General features: G+C 41.2%; 2 protein-coding genes across 2 annotated transcripts in view; one reads left to right on the top strand and one right to left on the bottom strand.

Annotated features, from left to right (window-relative positions):
- The window catches only part of SPTBN5 (spectrin beta, non-erythrocytic 5), a 108,270-nt gene extending 87,233 nt beyond the window's left edge, over positions 1–21,037 (top strand). The window contains exons 55-70 of the mRNA XM_009473764.2: positions 2,086–2,298; positions 2,678–2,874; positions 3,458–3,662; positions 4,395–4,589; positions 5,560–5,715; positions 6,241–6,458; positions 7,976–8,165; positions 9,117–9,293; positions 10,192–10,296; positions 11,316–11,936; positions 12,925–12,996; positions 14,506–14,592; positions 15,009–15,100; positions 15,294–15,379; positions 15,848–15,983; positions 16,759–21,037. Coding sequence (XP_009472039.2) covers positions 2,086–2,298; positions 2,678–2,874; positions 3,458–3,662; positions 4,395–4,589; positions 5,560–5,715; positions 6,241–6,458; positions 7,976–8,165; positions 9,117–9,293; positions 10,192–10,296; positions 11,316–11,936; positions 12,925–12,996; positions 14,506–14,592; positions 15,009–15,100; positions 15,294–15,379; positions 15,848–15,983; positions 16,759–16,933 — 2,925 coding nt within the window. The 3' untranslated portion in view covers positions 16,934–21,037. The remainder of the gene's footprint in view (positions 1–2,085; positions 2,299–2,677; positions 2,875–3,457; positions 3,663–4,394; positions 4,590–5,559; positions 5,716–6,240; positions 6,459–7,975; positions 8,166–9,116; positions 9,294–10,191; positions 10,297–11,315; positions 11,937–12,924; positions 12,997–14,505; positions 14,593–15,008; positions 15,101–15,293; positions 15,380–15,847; positions 15,984–16,758) is intronic.
- Positions 1–24,119, bottom strand: part of LOC104020445 (acyl-coenzyme A thioesterase 1) — a 126,243-nt gene that overhangs the window by 31,968 nt on the left and 70,156 nt on the right. The window lies entirely within an intron of this gene.

Raw genomic sequence — 24,119 nt, 5'->3', positions numbered from 1 at the left:
TCATTTGGTGCAATCTGCATGTCTACAAATAAAAATCTGAACTTACTTACAAAAAATTTGAAATGTCCCCAGGGTAAAAAGTCAAGACTGCTACAGGTGACATACTAAGGAGAGGGATGAAGTCTCTTAAAAAGTTCCTTTATCCTAGGTGTACTCACAATCTAATGAAGAATTGTAAAATGTTTTTAAATGCATCTTCCAGAATATTCCTGAGTAAGACCCATGGGTATATTCTGAATAGTTGCACATTCTTAGTATTCAGTGTAATTCTCATATTTGTAAAAATTCTGTATTTAAGCAAGATGCCATTGGTGACTTTGGGATTAGACAGTAAAAACAAAAAGCTTGTTTCACCATGATTAAAAGTATAAATATTGTTATGTGTGCAATTACTCCTAAAAATGATGAGCTGATTGACATGGTAGGGAAGTAATTAGGTTCATGGAAGAAAGGAATGCTTAAATTGAATTAATCTGAGAAAATATTTGGGATAACTGAAGGAACAATGGAGATACTGCTTTAGGCTGCAATTATCTTTGTGTTAATTGGCCAGGTCTCAAAATATTTCAATGAACTGTGAGAATGGGAGATATAGACCATAATACCAGTGCATAATAAAATGCCAATTCTTCCCACCTTTTTGCTTCTTATTCTTCTGGAAGCAGGATTAAATATAAGCTTTGAATTCTCAACCTTCTAGTAGCTAGTCTCTACACCTTTTTTTTAATGTTGGCTTACAGGCAAACAAATGTCAGAGTTAACATAACAGTCAAGAATTGAATATATTATTAGATCCACCCTCTATTGTTTGTCTTAATGAGCCAGATTTGCAAAATTCAGTCTTTGGTTTGTTACCACAAAAGGGATTGTGCGTGAAATGTATCAACCTAAAAAAAAAAAAAATACTGTCTTGCAAAACTGCGTTTACACACAAATATAACATGCATATGCACAGCTGCTTGGCTTGGAACAGAGTTTCCCCTCACTCCCTCCCTTCCCTTTTTAATTTTTTTTAATTCCTGTTGTTATAAATGAAGTACTGTGAATACATGTTCCTAAATGTTCAACTGCAAAGTTGTTCTTCATGCTGCTAGCTTATTATTAATACACAGTACAAGATGTTTTATAATCTTTGCCACTGGATTCCATTCTGCTGGGGTCAGATACGGTGTCACTTTTCAACAACATAGTGGCTGTCTTGAAATTAATAGGGGGAAGTTAAAGGCAAGATTAGAATCAGAGCTCTTTTCCAGCCAAGTCTGATACTTAAGTTGAAAAAGCAACTCCTCTCCTCGGAGAGGGCGTCTCTTCTACATTAACACAGCACTGTAGTCTAACTCTGAAACTGCCTGTTTCACAGCTATGAAAATAAACAGAACGGTTGTAAAATGGTGGGGTTTGTTTGTGCTTAAGGTGCTCAGGCATAGTTAGCCATGGAATGCACATCCACCCACAGACAAATTGATGGCATGGTCCTTGCCCACCCAAGCAAATATCATATGAGGGGGTATATGGAGGAATGCATAGAGTTTTAAAATCTACCAGTCTTCAAAAATTAATTTCAAGTAAAGTCTTTGAGAACTGGTTCAGGTAGTTTTCTTCTCTGCTTGTCCTCTTGGCTGCCTGGTACTATGTGTACCCACAGTGTTTGCAATGGCTGTTATGCAAAGCTGCATTTTCTACAAAGGTATTGGTAAGTGATAAATACTGATGAGCAGTTGAATTGATTGTTCTTCCCTAGACACATTTTAATTCAAGAAACACCATGTATTGGGGTGGAAGTGGGTATATCTCAGTGGAATCTACAGATAAGAGTTTTGAGGTTAGAACCTCTTCCCTCCACACTCTGAGGTGGATACACACCATGGTCCAAACTTCATGGCTATATTTGGTTTCTATAATCACTCCTTCACCCCAGAAAACTCCTCCACTCCATTTTGAGCATTCACTCAGACTTTGTACCTCTGACCCATCTTCATGTATAGAAAACAGGTTTATAATGGAATTACATGACTACATTATCTGGTATAAAAATCTCCATAGCTTTTATTTTTGGCCTGTTATTTTACTCTTTACTCCTTCCAGAATTTGGAGAATGAGATAAGCAGTCGGGATGCTTTGACCAAAGCAGTGCTCAGTACAGGGCAGAAACTTGTAAGGGGAGGCCACTCAGCTTCTCGCAAGATCATGGAGCATCTGAAGGAGCTTGAGACTTCTGTAGAAACCTTGAAGGCAGAGGCTCAAGAGAGGAGACAGCGGCTCATGCAGTCATATGAGGCCCATCTATTCCTGAATGAGGTAAAGATGGTTCATGAGAGATTTATTTTGGTCTTTCTTTGCTTAAAAGATGACACCTATATTGTTGAATGGATGCAACTGCTGAGATAGGAGCAGAAGTCATACTGTCCCAGTTTTTCATATCTGATAGATATGGATACAGTGGAAAAATAACAGTTACTTTTCCAAGCAACTGCAGCGAGGGATAAACATGTAATCTTAATTACTGGGTTCTGGGTACATGTTTTTGAATAGTGTCTGCTAGATTGCATTACAGGAAGGCACCTAAGCTGCTCTCTGTTTTCACTGATGTGTCTCTTTGGGTACCACTGCTTTCCAGTTTTCTTTGTCTTGACCTAAATCACAGCTGTGTTCGAGCTCATCCCTGTATTTTATACAGCTACTGGAGGTGGAGGCATGGCTGGCAGAGAGGAGCTTCATTCTGGAGACCTCTGATTACGGGAAGAATGAAGAATCCACACAAGCTTTACTTCGTAAACTTGAAGCTACCAAGCTGGACATGGATGGTTTCAGGCCCCGGATCGAGAAAGTACAGGAGACAGGTGCCAGCTTAATAAACAAAGACAGCCCAGAGAGGTAGGAAAGTGAAAACAGGCTTCTGCTCCAGGTCTAACAGAAATGCCAAGAGAAGGCAAATGTGGAAAAGTTCAGTAGCTGTTCGATGGTTCGTTCAGAAATATGAGTTCAGGGGACATCAATCCCTCCTTCACCACCATCACACACACTCAGCCCCCAAAAAGCTTGATGGCTGTTTTAATGTTTTCATGACTGTTGTTTTTTAACAACAGGCCAATTAGTGCAGATCAGCTTCTTTGTTCATTGTCTATTTCCAGGAACTGTCATCTAGTTCTCTTTTACCACAAAGGTTCAAAAACCACTATGCTTGGGTAAGGAAACAGACATTCTTGACAGTTCACTGTTTTTGATTGCCACTTTGCTTTTATATCTGGGGAGGAGAAAGTGAAAAGAGCAGCCATTTGTATAAGATACTTTAATTTCCTGAACTAGCTGATTTTAACAGCTTGGCATAACTCACTCCATGATGTTATCTGGTTTCTTCTGTATTTTGAAGGTGTTGCAAATTCAACCTGTCAGAAAAGACAATGTTCAAAAAGAACAGTAAAACAAAGACATACCTTCTGATTCTTTTTCTTTGCAGTCCAGCCATACTTTCAAAGCTCCAGGGGATCCTAGCAGACTATCAGTCTCTCCTACAGAAGGCTGAGACCCAGAGAAAACGCCTGCAAGAACAATTCCAGCTCTATCAATTTGAAAGAGAATTCCAGCTGGTGGATGCATGGCTTTCCAGTAAACAGTCTGTAGCAGAGTCCGATGACTATGGGCAGGACTTAGATGATGTTGAGGTAACAGAAAACAGAAGGTATTGTACGTATTTTATGGCAAAGCAGGAATATATTTGCTGCAATTTTTGTGTAGCTGCTGACAGTGAAGAATGTTACAGTGACAAAGCTTAAGCAAACCCATTCTCTCTGCAGCAAGAACTCAGACTGGTTTCTCTCTGCTTATACAGGGCTCTCTGAGGTAGCATCTTCCAACAGAAAAAGTAGGTGCATCAGAAACTTAGCTTTTTCTTGGGATGAGGTCAGCACACTTCACTGCTGGGCCTGATTATAAATTTGACAGGGCCTAAAAAATTTGACATGACCAGGGCCATGGTCTTGTAAGAATTTTAGTGGAAAACATGGGGATGCAGCGTTCACCCCTTTAGCTGCTGATTTGAAGGATAAATTCCTCCTCAGGGCACACAGTGCAGAAAAGTTATAATACATAGTGTCCACTCCTCAACAAGTGCTGCATATGTGGACAGCCTAACAGGTTGTGTTTCTTTTGATCTGGGCAGCATCCGTTTGTCAGAATGTGGGTGATTTTTCTCTGTGGCATAAGATGTTAAATGATCAAGACAATAGATGCCTTCTGACTCCAGGTCATCCGGATTTATCAAATGATTTGCACTTGTAAACTGCAATACGTAACTTTTGTGTTATACATTATAGAGAAAGTGATTCCTTCTGCCTCTCTTATAGAGGTAGGCAGAAATTCTTATACCTAAGTCTGTGTCCCCATTTATCCTGCAGGTGCTGGAGAAAAAGTTTAAAGATTTTGTAAATGAGGTGAAACCTCTGGGACATTCCAAAGTTGTCTCCTTAAATGAGTTAGCATCTAAACTAGAGAAGGAGGGCCACAGCAAGCTGGACATCATCCAGAAGAGAACAAAGCAAATCAATGAGATGTGGGAGAAACTATGCCATGCCGTCCAGACAAGAACAGAGGTAGGAAATACGTGAAAAACTGGGCCATTGAATTCCCTGCAGTTTCCCATGTGCTTCTCTCTTTCCCAAACCAGTGCATTGCTGATGTTGAAACACAAGGTTTGTAAGAGCAATGGGTGTATTCTGTTCTATTCTTTCTTGATCCATTTCCCTTTGTAGCCACTACCCTACTGTTCCTGGCAAGGCTTATACTTGAAAGATATTTATCAGCCTAGAGTAATTCTGTTTTCCTTAATTCACTGCTAGCTCTGGTTTCTTGAAAAACTAAGCCAATCTAATGGTTTACCACCACTAACAGGAGGCCGGCTCTGGCACTCATTGGACTCTTTATTGAACTACTTCAGCTTATTAAACAAGATGAAAACTCTCCAGATTTTTTTGCTGAGTTAGTTACTTGAAGTCACAGAAGGGGTATGGGAGAGAAGGTGATAGAGGACACAGAGCCAAAACCCCTACCTTTTGGCAGCAGTTAGCTGTTAAATCAGCTCACCTGCTCTCGTGAAACTGCAGTTGCAGATGTGTTTGGGAAAGCAGAGAGGACACATAGTTTGAATGTAAAATAGTATGAGAACATTTTTTAATCCTCTCATTTCAGAAAACCTAATTTTCACTTAACTCCTCTTATTTTCACTGTTTGCAGTGTAGGCCTCTATTCCAAACAAGTTTTTTAGGACACTTTCTGTGGTTGAGCGAGCTACCTTTAGAGGGCAATTCATGCTCTCCACCTCGATCATTCATCTTACGTAGGGATAAATTGCTCTTTGGAGACATCTGTTTCTTTCTATTGACAAAGAGAACTTAGGGAAATTAGGTTAGCTTGAACACCTCGCTTTCAGGTGACTTAATTGGGAAGGTGTTTCACTCCCGCTCTTGTTCAGTCTGTACTGCATTAGGACGTATTAGGGTTGCCCTTTTTTTGTGCTGCAGACATGAAATATAGTATTACCATTAAATTGTTTCTTTATTCCAGAATCTCAGAGCAGCCCGGCAAGTTCACCAGTATGATCATGATGTGGATGAAGTAAAGGGCTGGATGCAGGAGAAAGAGGCAGTGGTAGATATAGAAGATTATGGATATGACCTTCCAGGTGTACAGACACTTCTCAGCCAGCTTGAGGGAGTAGAGGTAAGGGGATCTGTCATGAAGCAGTGGCAGAAAAGCATAAATGGCAAAAAAAAAAGACTGATGCTTGATTTGAAATCCTCTCAAGTGCCTTGTTTGCAGGCCAACAAAAGGTAAATTTATTGCACCCTGAAATATTCTTTGTGTTTCACAGAAGGGGGCCTTTTCCTCCTGTTTTTAACAGTGTGATATTATATTATTAATACCTTTGCTTCTAAGGATGAGCTTCTTTTCTAAAATCTACTCCAAATTGTTATTATAATTGCAAAGGTGTCATTTGAACTACAAAAGACTTCAGCTCCACACTTATCAAAATAATCAGTGTCACATCTAAAGAAGCTTCTTTGATGCTTGATGATGAATGTTAAAAGGCATTAGGAGGAAAGTGAGAGGAAAAGTCTTGACAGAGTTGTATTTCCAGGCTCTGTGCAGCCAGTGGCTAGAAAAGATATGCACCATCTTTAAAATCTGCTTTCGATAGATGTAAGTAGTGACTTGGTCTTACAATCCATTCTGTCTCTGTTCCAGAGAGATCTAGGAGCCATCATGAAAGAGCTGGAACGGATTCGAGGAGAGGCTTGGCACCTCAGCCGCACATACCCTCAAGTCAAGGAAAACATCATGGAGAGACTCACAGATGTGGATGAGTGCTGGGAAAACCTGGACAAGAAGTTTCTGGAGAGGAAAGCAAGACTCAGTCAGGCAGAACAAGTCCAGCTCTACTTCAATGACTGCAGGGAGCTGATGTATGTGTTGGCCCCTTGAGTTTGGCAGTGGGCCTTATTTCTTGTCTTTCCCATACAGGATTTCCTAAATTACACCTGTCAGTTATTTGACTCCTGTCCCAGGTGCTCCGCAGCTTGCTTGCAAATCTCTTTGAATAATAATACATGCCATCATATTAACAGCACTTCATAGAATTTACCTCACACCAGACATGACCATGCCACTCAGCACAGTGTGCATGACAAACCCACATTTTTAAACTATTACCTAGACAGTCTTGGAGAATTCAGTCACTCTGGATAGATTTGGTAGTCTCACAATTCCAATTGAAAATACTGTTGATTCTGTAGGAAGATGGGGGAGCCTCTGCTAGATAGTCAAGTAATTTGTACACCTGTGCAGACACCAGTGCCCATTTTTCTCAGAGTCAAAGCAGCTACATTAAAGATAACCTTCTAGAATAGGTTAGCACTTGCTCAAGTGCTGAAGGTGTTTTGCATACATGTATTTAATGCCATTGCCCATATGCACACACTCTTCTGTCCATTCTTATTAGGGGTCAGTTTTTTGCAAGAATTCAATTGCTGGGAAATTCAATTTTTTTTTTCCATTTTTAATCTGAATTAGAACAAAATGCTGAATGTAAAGCATCTACAAAACATACTTTTTAAAAAAAAGATCTGTTGAGCTAAATGTCACATTTTGTTTAAATCAATCATGTCAAAGTAACTAAAGCAGAGGTCTAATGTAAACATTGAAATAAATAATGGAAATATGCTATACTCAAAGTGGCAGACCAACCTTAAAATATTATATTTTACCATTTTAATGTCATTTTCATCAAAATTGATAGATTTTTGACAGAAATTCTGTTTTTTAAACAGGATTTCTCACAGAAGAAATATGGACATTTTTAGTTCAGTGTAGTTAATAAAAGAGTTAATCCATGACAGGAGTAGAAATGCAAAGACGATGAAGTGGTTACCACAGCCTATTGGACATTTACTATGCTAAGGGATAGATCCTGAGCTCAGGTAAATCAAGATGCATTGGTTTATGCCAGTTGAGGCTCATGGAGTAGAAAATTTTCCTTAAAAAGTATATATCAACATGCTTCTTTGCATGAGTGCTCTGTATGCATATGAAGGACTTTCATGCATGTTGATAAGGTTAGATGGACATCTGAAAGTCTGTGTCCCTGTACCATGTATAAAAGTACGGCAAATGTATACAGCCTAGGCATTTGCAGTTACATTTCTTTCTGAGGATTTGAATGCACAATGCTTCAGTATGTATAGGTGCTGCAGCTGCCTTTCTAACAGGCTATGTATTGAAACAGCACTGGGAATATTATATCAAGTTATAAAAATCCATAGATGCATGAGTGAACCTTCATCAATGTATTTGTATATTCATATCTTTTGTGAGCAAATAAAAGTCTGTATACATGTGTCCACAGCCATGGGATGTGTGCATTCCTGAGTATCCAACAGACTCAGATTCCTTCTGTTTTTACCCTTTTGACTCTATTCTGTAGGGCCTGGGCCAATGAGATGCATGCACTAGTGATATCTGAGGAACTGGCAAATGATGTCCTGGGAGCTGAACTGCTTATCAAGCGTCATGAGGAATACAAGCGTGAGATAGAGAAGCAGTGGCTAAAATACGAAGAAATGCAGCGGGCAGGAGGTGACCTGATGAAGAATGGACATTTTATGTCTGTGGAGGTGTGTTGATGAGTTAAATATTTTACAAACGAGTGAACAAAGATGACATTTGTCTCTCAAAACAGAACTAAACAGGAAAATCAGGTTCTCTAGTATTAAAAGCTGCAAACTTCATGTGACATGTAGCAAAAGAAAACACCTTTTAAAGTTCTTATGCCTCTAAAAACTGATTTTGAAGCTGACCATAAAAGAATAGTCACTGGATCAATTATGGCTATGTGGGGGGGTAGGGAGGTATTGCTATTCTACAGAAAAGATGTGCCACATAAATGAGATTTTAGCATTTAACTACAGAAGACCTAGGATAAAATACATCACAATGCAATCAACTATAGGATGGAGTGATGTCCCTGAGTACACCAGAAGTTATGTAATCCTTCAGAAATGTGATAAAGCCAAAGGGGCAAGAATGTTAATATTTCTGTGATCCTGTTATCTATGTACCTTTGACCTTTGCAGTGGTCCCAAGCTTGTCTTGATACTGTCAGTAGATCCAGAGATCACATCATCAAAAAAAATCTTCAGAATTTATGCAAGATTACAACAATTCTGTTATAGAAAGAATGAGAGAACTTTCCAGAGTTTAAGGCTCTCCATTGTCTCCTTGCCATAAATGGATGTATTTGTTGAATCTTTGGGTTCTCACTAGTTCTATAATACAAATTGCCTGGATATAAAGTTTTGTCATGGGAAAGCATATAGCAGAATATTGGTCCTACAGTATGTGGAATATACATACAATTATAATATATAGCTATACAACATACAGGCTAAATGAATTGAAGTAAGAAAAATGAGGACTCAGACATCCTTTCTAAGTTATGTTAACACAACAAAATTATCTAGAGGTCATTTTCTGGATCATGAGGGCAGATTATGCACTAGTTGGCTGTCACAGGAAAGTCTGATTGGATTTTTCACCTCCTGTCATTGCAAATTTTATTTTTCTAGATTGAAGAAAAACTGTTAGAGCTGTCAGAGCTGATGAAGAAGGTAAAGGAGAGCTGGGACATGAGGAAAGAGTTATATGAAGAAAACTGGGAGATTCAATTGCTCCGCAGAGAGCTAGAACAAGCAGAAGCATGGCTGGCTGCCAAGGAGAGCTTTCTTTCTGATCCTAGCTATGGGGTGAGTAACAACAGTGCAACACTATTGAAATGTCTCTTAACATCTATGGAGTGCTTGGAGCAGGTATCAGCTTGGGCATGAAGTTAATCTCAATCTCAACAGTAATGCACCCTGGAGATTAGAAAGGGCAGGAGCTCTGTCTTCTTACAGAAGTGAGCCCAGGACAGTTGCTGCATTTTACGTTGCGATGGGCTTCAGAAGATGGTGACTTCCAGGGGGTGGCAGAAGACTGGGGAGAATTCCAGACCATTTTTTCACATAATGAGATAACTTACAGAGGGTTCAACCTTCCCTGTCATGCTGAGACCCTGTTTTGAAAGGAAAAAGGGGTTTTCTCCACCTTGTGTTGGCTGGTAGAATGTTTTGCACAGATGGCTTGATAGCTAGCCTGTAAATTCCTATTTAAACACCAGCATCCATAGTTTTGTTTTTTTTTCTTATTGTTGACTGTCTTCTGCTGGTTTATAAGGTGGGAAAACAATGTTATAAACTCAGGTATCAAAAACTAAGCAGAGAGCAAGAAAAAGTTTTATGACATGCATGTGTTGTAGGGCAGGAATAAACTCTCTGTCTCGCACAAGCTGGAATCCAAGTACTTAATCTGTACGTAAACAGTTATAGTTGGAAGCCATGGTACCACATGGCTTCACAGAAAAAAAGATTATTTGAGCTCTTTTTTTCATGTACAGCAGATAGACTGCAAGCTACAAACTTTTTTTTTTTTTTTAAAGTGTAAATTAAGATTTTTCACACACTACCAGGGGTTTAGACATTCAATCATAAAAATTTCAGAATCATCATTTGGCTAATGGCAATGGGTAAATCTGAAAATCTTAGGCATAATCTCTTCCAATGGACTTGATTTTGGACTTCTGTATCTGATAATTTTTCCATTCAGGATTCAGTGTCTGAAGTAGAGGAATTACTGAAGAAACACCATGATTTTGAGAAGATGCTTGCAGCTCAGGAGGAGAAATTTGCTCAGCTCAGCAGGAAAACTAAGGTGAGAAGTAGAAGGCTGATGAGCTGTGTATGAGACAGGATGATGTGGGTCCTTGAATGTTTGGGGCTCAGTCACTCCATGTAAGAATGAACTCTTGTGCTGAGATGGAGTAAATGAGTGATCAAAGCTGAGATATTGCAGATAGAGCAGCTGAGAACGAGACCTGTATGTGGATCAAAAGAGTCCAACTAGCTTGCAAAAGCTCTAGGGGAGAAGTGGAAGCTTTCTTTTGCCAGGAGCAGCAAAAAGGGTGTGTAGTGTGCACTGCTATATGAGAAACAGGGTGATCCCTCACTACCCAGATGGAGAGATTTTGATTCGTTCAGGATTTCAGTAGGGAACTGCAGCCACCTGACAGTGCTGGAGGGTAGCAATGGGCTCAAAATAAAGGGAGACCAAGGCAGAGATAGGCTTTTTTCTTTCTGGCATCAGAGTTCTACAGTGCATTGTATTAGGTATCAAAAATATTCAGTCAGCCTCCCAGATCCTGTTTCACTGGTTTTTAAAACTATTTTCCTGAAATAACCAGCAAAACATAGTTTTTGTGTTTGGCATAAGGCTAAAAATTAGCTTAGCGGAGTCTGGTCAGTGGTTTGCAAATTGGCCAAATGAAGAGGCGAAGGTCCTCCACTCTAAAATTTTCCATGAGAACACCCCTAGATACCCACTGTTCCTACAGCAAACTTAAAGAAGCAGGGCCACAGAAGAGAAGCATAGTTTCTCTAGAGCTTATTAAAGACTCAGCCTCTAGAGAACTTAGCAAGGGCAGGATTCACTGTATTTGAGATTAACTGCCATCAGTATTCATGGTTTGAGCAATAAAATAATGCTCAGCACATAGCAATTAAGTTCAGTTCTAAGTCTAAGAATGCCAGCGGAGGTACAGGCCTTAAAATTCAATGCCAGGAGAGAGTGTATTTGAAAAACTATTCCTGCTTAAAATAAACAAAAAATCTTAGGTAAGTACCCATAAATGCAATTAAGGTAATTTTAAAAAATGTAATACTTGTGTCCTACAGAGGGAGATGAATCTTCTGAAACAAGTGGACACAGAAGAGAGTGAGCAGAAGGATAAAGGCAAGGTTCTACGGGTTCCCTCTCTGAAAAGAAAAACATCTGACAAAAGGAATACACCACCAAAAGTGACAGAGATAAAGAGCACAATGCCACTGCCATCTATGTCCTTACCCAGCCTGTCCTGGAAGACCCCACTTGAAACTATTTTCTCCCCCATTGAAAAGTCTCCATCAACATTCCAACAATTCATTGCTGGGGGAGCCCCAGAAGTGCCGAGCAGCAGCAGAACAGAAATAAAAGCTGAGAGGAGGCTCAGTGAGATTATCGCTCCCCCTACACCAAAGATGGTGGGTCCACGAGCTACATCGTTGGAAAGTCACAGTTCTTTAAGCTCTCCTTTATCTCCTACTCCCATAAGCCAGCAACGCAGCAGCAGTTTGTCAGAATCGTATGCCACAGGCCTTTTATCACCTCAGGAAAAAAGCGCTAGAGGCTCCTCTTTCTCCAGCCTGCAGACAAAACTAATGGCAAGTCCACCCGAGCCTGCCCAAAGGTCACTAGATAAATCATCAAACTTACTGCTGTCTAAATCCTCATGGGAGAGATTAGAGAATACATCTTTGGTAAGTCCCAGGGATTCCTGGCGCTCTCCTCACAAAACTGCTATCCTGTGCTAGTTAAAGTAATGAAATATAGGAAGTTCTGTATGAAAAGCACAAAGACTACTATACAGTGGGCATTTCAGTGGATACGCTCAGGGATCCGAACAGCAACAGGCATTTTATGTGCCTTTGCATTTGATACATTTTCCAAAAAGATCATTGACTTAAGCAGCTAGGTATAGCTTAAAAGCATTTTTAATTTGCTCAGCTTTATAGCCTAGGTCTTGACAACTGTATTGATTTTTGGTTTTCTTTCCCAAACTAGAGGTTACTCATGCTGCTGAATACTCAGCAGAGCACTTAACAAGAGCCAGGAGATGCTGTCTCACAAAGACACAACACTGCTGATTTACCCATACCCTTTATGTGAAGTGGTGCTTAGTATCCACTGAGTTTAGAAGTCAGAGAGAGGCAGGACTGAGTGACCCTTGCCAAAGAGCTGACCTGGTGCAAGACTAGAACCAGCATCTCCTGTTTGCTCACCCTGGCAGGAAATGCACTGTTAACTCATGGACAGGTAGAAATCGTTCCCTTCCCCTCTTGCACTTTGAGAGGAATGTGTTTGTCACATACCCAAGTGTGCCAGTACAACACACTACATTGGTGTAACTCAGTATTATTGCAGGGGTGGTATGAGTAACTTCAGCAATTTAAGTTGTAAATTTTATTTAATAATATAAAAATAATATTAATTAATGAATACACCATGATAGAGCAAATTCCATGAGCAAATTGTTCTAGAAGGACATGAATTCTCTTCATTTAGGTAGTGTATCAGATGTGTGACTGCAGCCTAGAGAGGATTTCTAGCTGTGCTGTGAATGTAAAGGCTGGAGGCAGTAGAGATGAGTTTCTCTGTGTAGAATTTATCTAGAAAGACCATCAGAAATTGTAACATATGTTTAAGGGCCATTTGATAGTTAAACAGCAATGTTCTTGTATGTCTCAGGTTTCTGCAAGTCTCCAGCACATGGAGGGATTCCTAGAAAAGAGAGACCAGCTCCTTCCAGGAAGACAACAGGTAGAAACAAATGCCATCACTCTGTGTTAATTCATGTTTCCTTGAGTTATAGTCCAGATCTGGTCTGACTTCTTCAGGATAAACTCTTGCTGAAGAGGAGCTCAGGACTGTGGGTTTAATTCAGTTACCACTAAAATGCATGAAGAAGTGTCCACTGACTTTGGCAGTACCTGATCAAGTCCTTAAGAGAGACACTGGAATTTTTGCCTGTCATGGGAATCATGCAGAACAGGGTCTGTCTACATGTAATGGATTTATAAACCAGAGCCTGGGCTATATGAACATGTTAATTATGTTCCCCTAATTATAAATACAGGTTTCAATATATCAACTGAATTGGAAAAAAAAATATCGATATTTAAAAAAAAAAATAAAAGCTTGTATCAGCATGTGATGGTTTGTTGGCAGAGGAAGACCTCATTCCCATGCTCCCAATGGTTATAATTTCTAACTGTCCTAGAAGAGAACTGAAGTTTCTGTTTATCTTTGAAGAAGTGGTTTGTTTAATCCAGGGCTGAATGAAACTGAAATCTAAATTCTTATCCTGGGAAAGGATATCACTTCAGGTCAGTAGGCTAATGATCATAATAGAGCAGGAAATTTTCTAATATTTGCCACCAATCTGTAGACATCTGAGTGTTTGCTGAGGTATTGCATGTAAACAAGTTGTCTTGGGTTGTTTGTCCCATACAATATTTCCTCTGAAACCTTTAACTTGAAAGACCTCTAAAAAATTGAATGTAGTATGGACTCCATCTTCTGGAAGAGAAAGTTAGTTTTTCCTGTCTTCTGGATACACTGAATTTAGTCTGCTATGATACTGAACTTCCATCTTGCCAAACAAGAAAAACTATGACTCATCTTCCTCAGGACTTTTTCCTTCCTTTTCTCTGAATGACCAAATTGTCAACTTGATTCACTGGCATAACAAAATAAGAATATACACAAGTAATAGGATCCTTCATCCAGAAGGGTCTCATGGCACTAGGCTAACCTTTCACTGGTACATAGTTGGGGTAGGAAATAGCAGCTGCTTTTGCACAGTGTTCAGTAGCATTCCACTGGGGTTAGTTTAGGAAATGAAGAAGAATTTCAGCAGCCACATTAGATTGGAACTACACACTTAACAAAACTAGACTGTGACCAGCAGGCAAGGGCCAGCGTTCCAGCTGGAAAGAAAGTGCAGCTTTTAGTGGCCAGAAATAGACATAATTGATTACCCACCTTCTCTCAAAGATGTTGCTGACCACAACATGGTGTAGAGCTTGCTTGCACCATGTTATATCATTTGTTCAGTCATGACTCACAGAGATATCCTTCCTGAATCACCCACACCAGAAACTACAGCAGGTTCTGTTTTTCTAGGAGATAATCATGACTAAGACAGCTTCTGTGATCATAATCTGGGCAGCTCCTGGCTTCCTGTGGAAGCTGCACATGAAAGATTTCACTACTCCAATAAAATATATAGCTAATAATGGGATTTTATTACCATTTCTATTCATGTAGCCAGGCTCAAGGTCTTGGAAATCCTTCTACGTAAAACTTGATGGATTAAAGCTTGATTTCTATAATGATGAAAAAGAAGCATCTAAGGTAATTTGGTTTTTGAATCTTTCTAGTAATCTCTGTGTTTACCTATCTAAAAATGCATTTAAAAGAAAACAGAGTTACATTTGCTTTGCTTTGGGGCTGGGGTAATCAGTTCTCTTTCAAATGTCAGCTGAGTGAAAATTCAATAATTGTTCAACTGATACCAACTATAAGGCAGAATAATAAGCTTTCAGAAATTTTCAAACGTATTCCTTAAAAGAAGTATTTTATTCAAGCATTGCCTTCAAGATGTAATGCAGTAGTCCATTGTTCCTCTGTGGTTCTTCCTATTCAGTGATCCTAGTTATAAAGCAGAAAAAGATAGTATGGGTGTGTAGTCAGCCTGCAGGTTGGTATGAAATTGAATCCTAGCAGAAAAGACACAGAAGACATTTTGTTATAATTTCATCCTCCTTCAGAACACATCCACACTCCTGTCCCTCAGCATTCCTGGTGCCAAATGTGAGAAGCTGGTAAATTACATCAGGAAAGAGAATACCTTCATGTTGCGGTAAGTTGTATGGAGAAGTACACTAATAAAAACCTACACAGCTACCTGTATGGTTGTATTTGCCTACAGTCACCTAAGACTGTATTTTGTTAGGAGGCATAACTGAAATCTTACAGTGCTTGCCCCACTCATAAGGACAGCAGGTATAAGGCAAGGCTAACTAGAATTCACCTTCTCCTATCCTTATTTACAGGCTGAGAGATGGGGCAGAGTATTTCTTCGCAGCACCTTCTCAGTCACTGATGGAGGACTGGCTGCAATCACTACAGAATAATATAGGTACATTCTCACTTCCTTCAAGAATGAACTGTGGTTTTATCAAGTGATGGTGAGAGAAAGATGAGAGAATGAGAAAGTGTCCTTAGTCTGGGGCATTTTGAGCTGTCCTTTTTGCCTCTGTTAGACAGCAGTACACATCACCTGCCACCTTGCAATGTCATGACCTGGCAGGAGAATGCCCAGGGTGCAGCCTTTCAGTTGTACTGCAGCTGGCATCAGGTTATTCCCAGGGAGGGGCCTTGCCCAAGGGCTGCATTCGTCCTTTTATTAAGGAGTTACTTTGGATCTTGATCAACAGCTTTTCTTCTGAATCTAGATCTCTTTCTGGACACCTCACTAGGCAGTGGCTTACTGGAAAGGAAGCCAGAGCACAATGATGCTCAGAGAAAATTGTTATGGACACAGAAATGGAAAACTCTGCCTCTAACTACTTCAGAAGGTTTTTATTTGTGTTCTTTGACTCTGCAGGACACAGTAACAGATCACATTCCACAATGATGCTGCAGCCTTTTGCTCCAAACACAGATACCTCCCAGACAAGACTGTGGGACTTTCCAGACAGAGACTCTGCTGAAAGACTAACCAGCAAAAGCTCACTCCTGAGGTAGGGGCTCTGTGCCGCAAGGCTGAACTGATGTCACCGCTGTTTGCACTTAAGTAGCAGTCACCTACAAGCAGAGATTGACCTCAGAACAAAAAGTCCCGCTCCTTTGTCACTAATCCAGTAAAATACATTATTCTTGAGTATGACCCTGCCTCAATTAATTTGTGTCATTTACAATGTGCTACAGCCAGTTTTTAAAAATGGGCCTCACTATAGTCAGCCATACCCTCTCTGTGGTTGGTGACTTAAAATTAGGACACCCAGAGGAATTCTTGTATCACCCATTGTAGGCACCAAAGTTACTGAAATAAAGTATCTGATCTGAAGACGGGGTTACCTGTATGCTCAACAGAGAGAGACTTGTTCCAATAGATGAGGGAATCGGAGCAGGAGTCTACAATAGGTGCTTTGGATTTTCCTCTGAACATTCGCTCCAGCAGGGTCTGAAAGGACCAGCCTCCTAATTTAAGGAGCCAAACCAGTTGTCTAAAGTTGCACTGTTCGAATACTTTCCTCAAAGGCTGTTTTGAGAATCCAAACACAGGCATGTAAAACACAGTTGCAGCCAAATTAGGAAATTTGGCCTGTAGTGTAAATCAATTTTTGTTGCATTTGGAGTCTGAAAAATCTTACAGACTATGATGTGAAATCCTAGTCCCTCTGCCTGGTAGATTTTTGCTGCTGAGCTAGATGCCTAACAAGTTCTTACATACACACAGTTACTTAAACTCCTCTAGATTGTACCTGATTTTCTGGTGATGCATGTCGTTGATAGGAGAACACCTTCCTTCAAAATCAAACCAGAGAGAGAGTCTGCAGAATTTCCCAGAGAGTTTAAGGAAGATGGGACTGCAGTGACACGAGCCTCCATCACCACCCTGAGCCTAGAACAAAGTGGTAATAAAACAAAACTGCTTCCATCTCCACTAGAAGCAGGAAGAGAAAAATGACATTTGCCTCAATGAATACCAGACCCTTCACCATAATATCTTAACCCAGCCCTCTGGAAATGTATTGATGTGTTTTAAGTTAATCACTATCCTTGGAACTTATTTTAATTATGTATTAAATCTAGTAAAGCCATTAACTATAATTAAACAGGGCTGCATCTGGTATACTTTTGTGTATAGACTGTCATTCATCATATCACCTAAGTGATATCTACTCCGAGTTACCTAATGGGAGAGCAGAGGGACCTTCAAGCCAGACAGCTCAAGTGAAGTGACTCTGTGAGACAGAAATGGGAAGCACTGAGCAGAGCTCAAGGTGCAAGCTGTGAGTGAAGAGCAGCCACCTGCAAGTAGCTTTGCAGATATCAACAGATACAATTTAAGAGGGTTGGGCAGTCTGTACACCACAGGAGAAGTCTCAAAGGGAATGTTTGTTGTATAATTCCTGCAGTGTTTCATAGTCTCCACAATCTTTCATTTTTACAACACATTAACCAACAATTCCCTAACTATTTGCCAACTCTTTCTGGATGAGGTTACCAGGAAAAAAAGTCCTGCAGAGTTACTGATTTTTAATGGAATCTGAAACTAAAATAATGCACGAACAATCAGTCTTTCAGTGTAAAAGGAGAGGAAAAGCAGGATAGCAAGGAGGAAGTCTAGTCCCCAGGCCATTGCTCTCAGAAAGACCAAAAACTAGGTTGATTAACCAGCCTATTGGGAAGCCGGATTGCATAGGAAGTATGTAAGATAGCCTTTTGGGAAAATGCAGGTAAAGGGGAAAAAAACATGTCTAATAGTACGTTATCTGTATGAAGTCTCATCTTGTTCTCATTAACGCTATTGGCCTTTTTCACGCTTCTTAAATTCCTATAGCTGAACAGGGTGTCAAGTGCACACAAGTTACCAAATTTTTATCTCCACAGTGCACGCAGCAAAGTCCCAGCATGATGCAGCAGCAGCAGCAGTGCCATAAAGACAGGTGACCACATCAGTAGCAGTCTGTTCTTTTTAGCAAGTAGTATAATGCTTACTTTGAAAAGATACCACTCCTTGGGCTAAACACAGAAGTGTTGGTGGGACGGGACCTCTGGAGGTCTGTAATTCAGTGTCTTACTCAAAGCCAAATAATCATCAACACTAGATCAGATCAGGTACAGTTTTGTCTAGACAAGCCTTAAAAACCCTCTGAGGATGGCAATTCTACAGTCTCTCTGGGTGACCTTTTTAGTGCTGCTCTACTCTGAGTGATTTTTTTCCCAAAGTTTCGTGTGAACCTTCCAAGCCAGGACTTGTGCCTGTTGTCCCCTGCTATGTCATATACCATTGCCAAGAAGAGCATGGACCCATCAGCTTTGTACCTGCACTTCAGCAGGCCAGGTGCTGTCATATTGCCTTCTCTTTTGCCAGACTAAGCAAGTGCAACTCTACCAGTCTCCCTTCATCGGCTGTGTGCCCTCAAACCCCTGATCATATTGGTAGCCCTCCATTACACCCACTTCAGTCTCTCTGCTTCCCCCTTGAACTGGGCATCCCCAGACTGTTCAGCATATTACCTGTATGTTCTCATCACTCCTGACTAAAGGGGTTACACCCCTGACATAGCTCATTATGCGGTTTGATTTATTTGCAGTGCTTACTCATACTGACCATGGCATCCACTGTAACTGCCAGACGTTTTCAGCAGAGCTGCTACTCAGGCAGTTGCTGCTCAGTCTGTGCTGACAAAGGGGCATATTCTGCACCGGGTGCTGAGTTTTGCGCTTTTCCTTGTTCAACTTCATGAGATTTCTGTTAGTCCAAACCTCAAGTTTTCTCAAAGTCCTTCTGGAATGAAGATCTGTTATTTGTCATGTCAGCCACTCCCTGATTTTTTTTAGTATTGTCCCAAAATGTATGGAGGATGTGCTCTGCCTCACTGTACAGCTCACTGACAAAGTCGTAGAACAATATTAGTCACAGTATTTACACCAGGATACTCCATTTGTCACCAGCCAATGTCTAGAAGTCAAGCCATTAATTGTTGCCATTGTAGAAGGCAGCTCAGCCAGTTTTCAAGCCATCTAACAGTCTGTTTATCCAGCAAGACTTCCACAACTTCTAGATGAGAATGCTCTTAGAGACAAGGGACAAGCCTTACTAAAGCTGAAGAATATTACATCTACTTTTTTCCCCATGACCACATACCCGGACATTTCACCATGAAGGCCAATGACATGGTCAGAGCCTGATGTCCCCTTAGTAAATCTGTGCTGAATGTTCCTGATTGCCTCTTTTTCCTTCATGTGCTTGAGATAAAGTCCAGGAGGACTTGCTGCATGATCTCACCAGTGGCTGCAGTGAGGCTGATTGGCCTCCTATATAGTTTACGAGATCCTTTCTTGCCTTTACATCAGATTGTATCCCATCATGAGAGACGTCCTCCAGCCACCATAATGCTTCATAGGTAACAGAGCAGCAGTCTCAGAGTCACACAGCCTGCTAGTGCAGCACTTTACTGAACATCTAACTTCTTTAAGCAGACCCTGATCTGTCACTTCCCCAGTGTTGGACCTCCCAACTCCTTCCCTAACCATGCTGGTACACACAGAGGCCTGGGACCAGGCTTTGCCTATGAGTACTGAGAAGAAACTGAGAGAGTACTGCTTCAGCCTTTTCCATATTGTCCATCACTAGGTTTTCTCCTCCATTTGTCTCCCTAGTGGCAGACAGAGCAGAGAATCAGATCAAATTAGAATGAAAACTTGGGCAATAATGCTATGAAATTGCTGGACTAAGTGTATAGGTATGTTGAACTTAATCTCTTCCTACAGGGGACTAGACAGAACTGTCTTGATGGACAGACATATGCACATACACACACACATGCACACATGTGTACTTGCGTGAGGAGACACCCATGTTCCAAACTCGCCATCCCAACAGCGATGCTGTTGCTGTTGCGAGTTCCTTCTCAGTGGCTAAGACTGAGGACCTCAGTGTAAAGATGAGGCCCTACACTAGGTCGCTGACCCCAGTTAAAGAAGTTATAGAGCCTGATAGACTGGTGGAGAAACAAATGAAACAAAAAAAATGTCTTTAAAAATTTTTTTTACTGTGAAATAAGACCATGAACTACAGGGATTTTTCTGGATAAAATGGCCTCATTCCTTTCACAACACTTTGCACTTTGTTGCGCTGGAAACTAGATGGCAAGTCAAAAGTATATACCAAGAGAGACGAATGATCATCTAATCACAACGGAAGCAATTTGCAGAAAAGGGTTGTCACCATTTTCAGAAATGGAACTGTAACAATCCAGATGACCAGAGCTGCAGGCCTGTGAAACACTTCAGTCTTTAAATTGTTTGAGCTGGATACTGACAAATGAGAGGAATTAGATGCTGTCAGGTGTGTACCTCACTCCCAGGGATCGTCAGTCATGCCAAATTGCATTACTGTGGTCTTAGATGAGATCAGACTAACTGCAAGCTGATCCCCAGTCTCCACAGATGAAAGATAATTCCCCTTAATGCTTTGTCTCATCTTATGATGTTTTCATGCTCTATTTTTGCCTTGAGGTGCTGATATAAAGGACCCATTGAATTGGCTGTGCAGTTAAGGCAGCTTCAGCGTAACAGATTTTTTTTGTAGTGCTCTGAATGGCACTCTGCGAAGTCACAGCTATCGAACGTAAGCAGTAACCTCACTGTATCCGACAAAAAAATCCCTTGGCAGCCACCTGAGCGTCACTCCCGGGAAAAAAAGCAAATAAGAGAGCATTTATTTCCTAATAAAATGAACTTTTCAGGGTTCGCCAGATTCTTACAGGGAAGACATTCAACCTTTCAAAAGTGATTCACACATTAGAAATGCAAAATGCCACGGAATTAAATTAGTGAGTGTAAGCTTGTCTTTCTGCACCTGCCAATGTATCAGTGCATTTTATGCTATTCCGCTGTAAACCATTTTCGACAATAAAAAAAAAATAATGGAAATGATCATCAGATCAGGGTGGGCTGTAATTTTGGTGATTAAAAAGCCCTTTACTAAGAAAAAGTCACATTTGCAGAATTATTTTTGCTAAGCTACAAATAGTCAATTTTCAAAGGTAGTTTCTGCAGTTGTTTCAGAGGGGTTGCATCTACCACCATAATGGGCAAATAAAGAGGTAAAACATCTCTTTTGCTATTTGCCAGAGGGGTGGGAGAGGGAGGGCTTGAAAAAAGTAGCTCATGAGATGGAAGCCTGTCATTAGTATAAGTAAGCATTTATTGCATTATTGCAAACGTTAATTGAAGAATGAGTGGGGTTTGGGGTTCCAGGCATCCACACCCACAGGTAAGACGGGGCTCACTAGCAATTATAGGGGCGATGCCTTAAGGCATTTTCGATTGTAATGTAGGTCTCTCCATGATTTTCCTAATAGGAGAGATGTAGTGGCCGGCTGATCTCACCAGCTGGATTGCCCAGTCCTCGTGCTTTTACCAAGTCTGGTTTCCCAAAGCAGAAGCCTCATGTGCCATGTAGTCCCAAATGAGGACTCCATCCGCCTCCGCACAGCTCTTGTTTCCTCATCCCCATACACCTACATTTCGAGTCCCGTGTCCTTACCTGCACAGCTAAGTCCTGGCACTGCGCGGTGCACTGAGGAGGCAGCTTAAGTGGCTCAAGCCATTGCTTCCCGCAAAGGCATAAGCTGCCGTTGCTCAATAAGACTCTCATAACTGCCAACAGTAACTGCTGAAAGTGTGGCTCTTAAGCTGGGATGCACGTGAGATATTTCAACATTGTTTATCCCAGAGAAGCTTTCCCAGCAGAAACCCCAAGGAGGCTGAGAGGAGATACACGCTGTGCTGTGCAGCAGCAGCAGCAGCAGCAGGACTTCCCTCGAGATGCATCAGCAAGAAGGGGATAGTGCACTCAAAGATGAAATTACCAGACTTATTTTGACATATATCTTCTGACAGCGCTGGCTGCCAGGAATCAGCTAGGAACAAACTGAAGCAATGTCACATAGTTTTATATCTCAGGCACTGAGACCAGTTTGGCTTTCCAGTCTTAACCTGATTGTGCTCTGTGCTTGGATACTTAATTCTCTCCTTCTCCCTCCTGCAAATAACTCTCCTACCTTCAGGAACTGGTTTATATCCCATGAATATGGATTGTATTTTCTGTTAACAATGTCATTACCATTATTAAAACTGCTGCTTGCATATGCCCATGGCTCTTTTAAGGTTCTGCCTGGATTTGTTGCACTGCAATATACACTGGTCAGAAGTTTATCATTACATACAGTTACAGTTTTATGCTACTTGTAGTACTCGTATCAATTAATTAGTTATGAATGCTTGAAGCAGAAGGCTAAAATTCTTGTGCAAGGTATCTTGCTGCCTGAATAGAATATATTGGCATTAGCATTAAGAGACCTGGTCACATAGGATGACACCCAAACTCATCCACAGCAGGACTATAATCCGGAGTTGCGTGCCATTGCTGGGAGGGAGGACTCTCACCTACTTCCTCTCTCCTATGGTGCTGAAGAGTAAATTGTTCTAAGGCTTTACAAAAACCCTTGCGTCCTTAAATATGGGGCATTGTAGAGGTGCAATGAGTTAAATGTTTATTACACATTTCCAGAAGGGAAATCCAGGCTACATACATGCAACTGCTCCAGTCCTGGGTTCCCACAAAAAGAAAATTTATGCTAACTGTTGTTCTGGGAGGGTGAAAGCCAGGAGACGCAGATTTTGTTCTTCCAAGGACTCTGAGCAAGTGAAATGAAGAAACTCATGAAGATGCCAAGCAAGCAAGTTCCCCCCCCCCCATAACCCAAAACAAAACCCTATCTGTCTAATATAATTCAAAGTTTATGAATATCATGTTTTTCCCCAGAATACCTTTAAATGCCTTAAGCTTTCCTACTTCCCAAGGCAAGATCTGCAAGCAGAGCAGCGAGCTCTGCTGACCACCCCGATGCCCTAATTCCTGCCCAGGCTCAGCCCATGTGTGTCCCTGGAGGCCTCCACCTGGCACGGTTCAGTCCTGGGGCACGTTACCAGCGTTAGTCACTGCGCAGCACAGCATCCAAACCAATTAAAAATGCTGACAGGGACAATTTAGTAGGATTTTTTTTTTTGTACACTGCAGGTTAGGCAGGGTTGGTTGTTTTGGGAACTGGAGCTTTTGACCTGAAATGGATGTTATTCTTTCCTTCCCTTTTGCCAACACAAAACCGCTTTGTCTATACACCAGGGCTGCTCAAGGTCATTTTTCTCTTAAGAGGTCCTATCTGAATGGTGCATTACCAGCATGCTATACCTGGGCAGTTTTAGCAGCTGTGGACAGCCTCCTTTCTCTTCAAGAGAGGAAAACTTAGTAATTAGTGTGGTTTTAGAAATGTAGCTCCTCCCCACGAGCAGAGGTGCAACTGCCAGTGCTCTTCCAGGGAGAGGTCCAAGCCTGGAAGAAAAGCATTCAGCACAGGGCTGCTGTTGGCTTTGTGTTGTCCTTTACTGTGCCTCGGCCTGGATATGCAAGAGGATTCAGCTGGAATTTTCAACTTCATGTACTTCAAATCCTTATGCCTAAGAGATATAATAATATGGCAGGCAAGCAATTAAAGCTGGCATGCATTTTTGTCCAGAGACCAAACACTCTCATGTCTGGCGGTCCACCCCCTGCAATGGGCTCGCAGAGAGCAAGTTTCAGCTCTGATTCTGAATTTGCCTTTGTCACCAGTCAGGATGAAGCAGAGCAGATCAAAAAGGGAAAGAAAGAGACTCCTGGTGCACCTCAAAATAACATGCCGACGGGACTGTTCACCTGAGACACAGCCTCGAGTCCTGCCATGCCAGACTTAGCCCTGGCTCCTGAGGCTAACGAAGGAGTGATCAGATAAACCCTCCAGCATGGGGGGATGGGGGCTGTTTAGCCCTTTTTTGCTTAAATACCTATCTAATGGTGAAAGCATTTGGATTTTAGGCTCCACTTGTTAAGGTATGGTACTATCGTGAGGAAGAATATCTTTTTTTTCCCCTACTTATCCCTGTTTCTGAGCCAAAGAAAAGTTACCTAGCATGAAGCTGGGGAGAAATGTTGGGTGTTTTTTTTTTTTTTTCACCCAAGACACTGTAGTGGCTGGGGACTTTTCCCTGACAGGTGGAAGCTAAAGCTTCAAGTCCTGAACTCCTCTGACAAGGACTTC

Source organism: Nipponia nippon, unplaced genomic scaffold, assembly GCF_047370975.1.
Source record: "Nipponia nippon isolate SJK-2023a ecotype South Korea unplaced genomic scaffold, ASM4737097v1 scaffold_10, whole genome shotgun sequence".
NCBI classification, from domain to species: domain Eukaryota; kingdom Metazoa; phylum Chordata; class Aves; order Pelecaniformes; family Threskiornithidae; genus Nipponia; species Nipponia nippon.
This window is presented reverse-complemented; position numbering and strand designations above follow the sequence as displayed.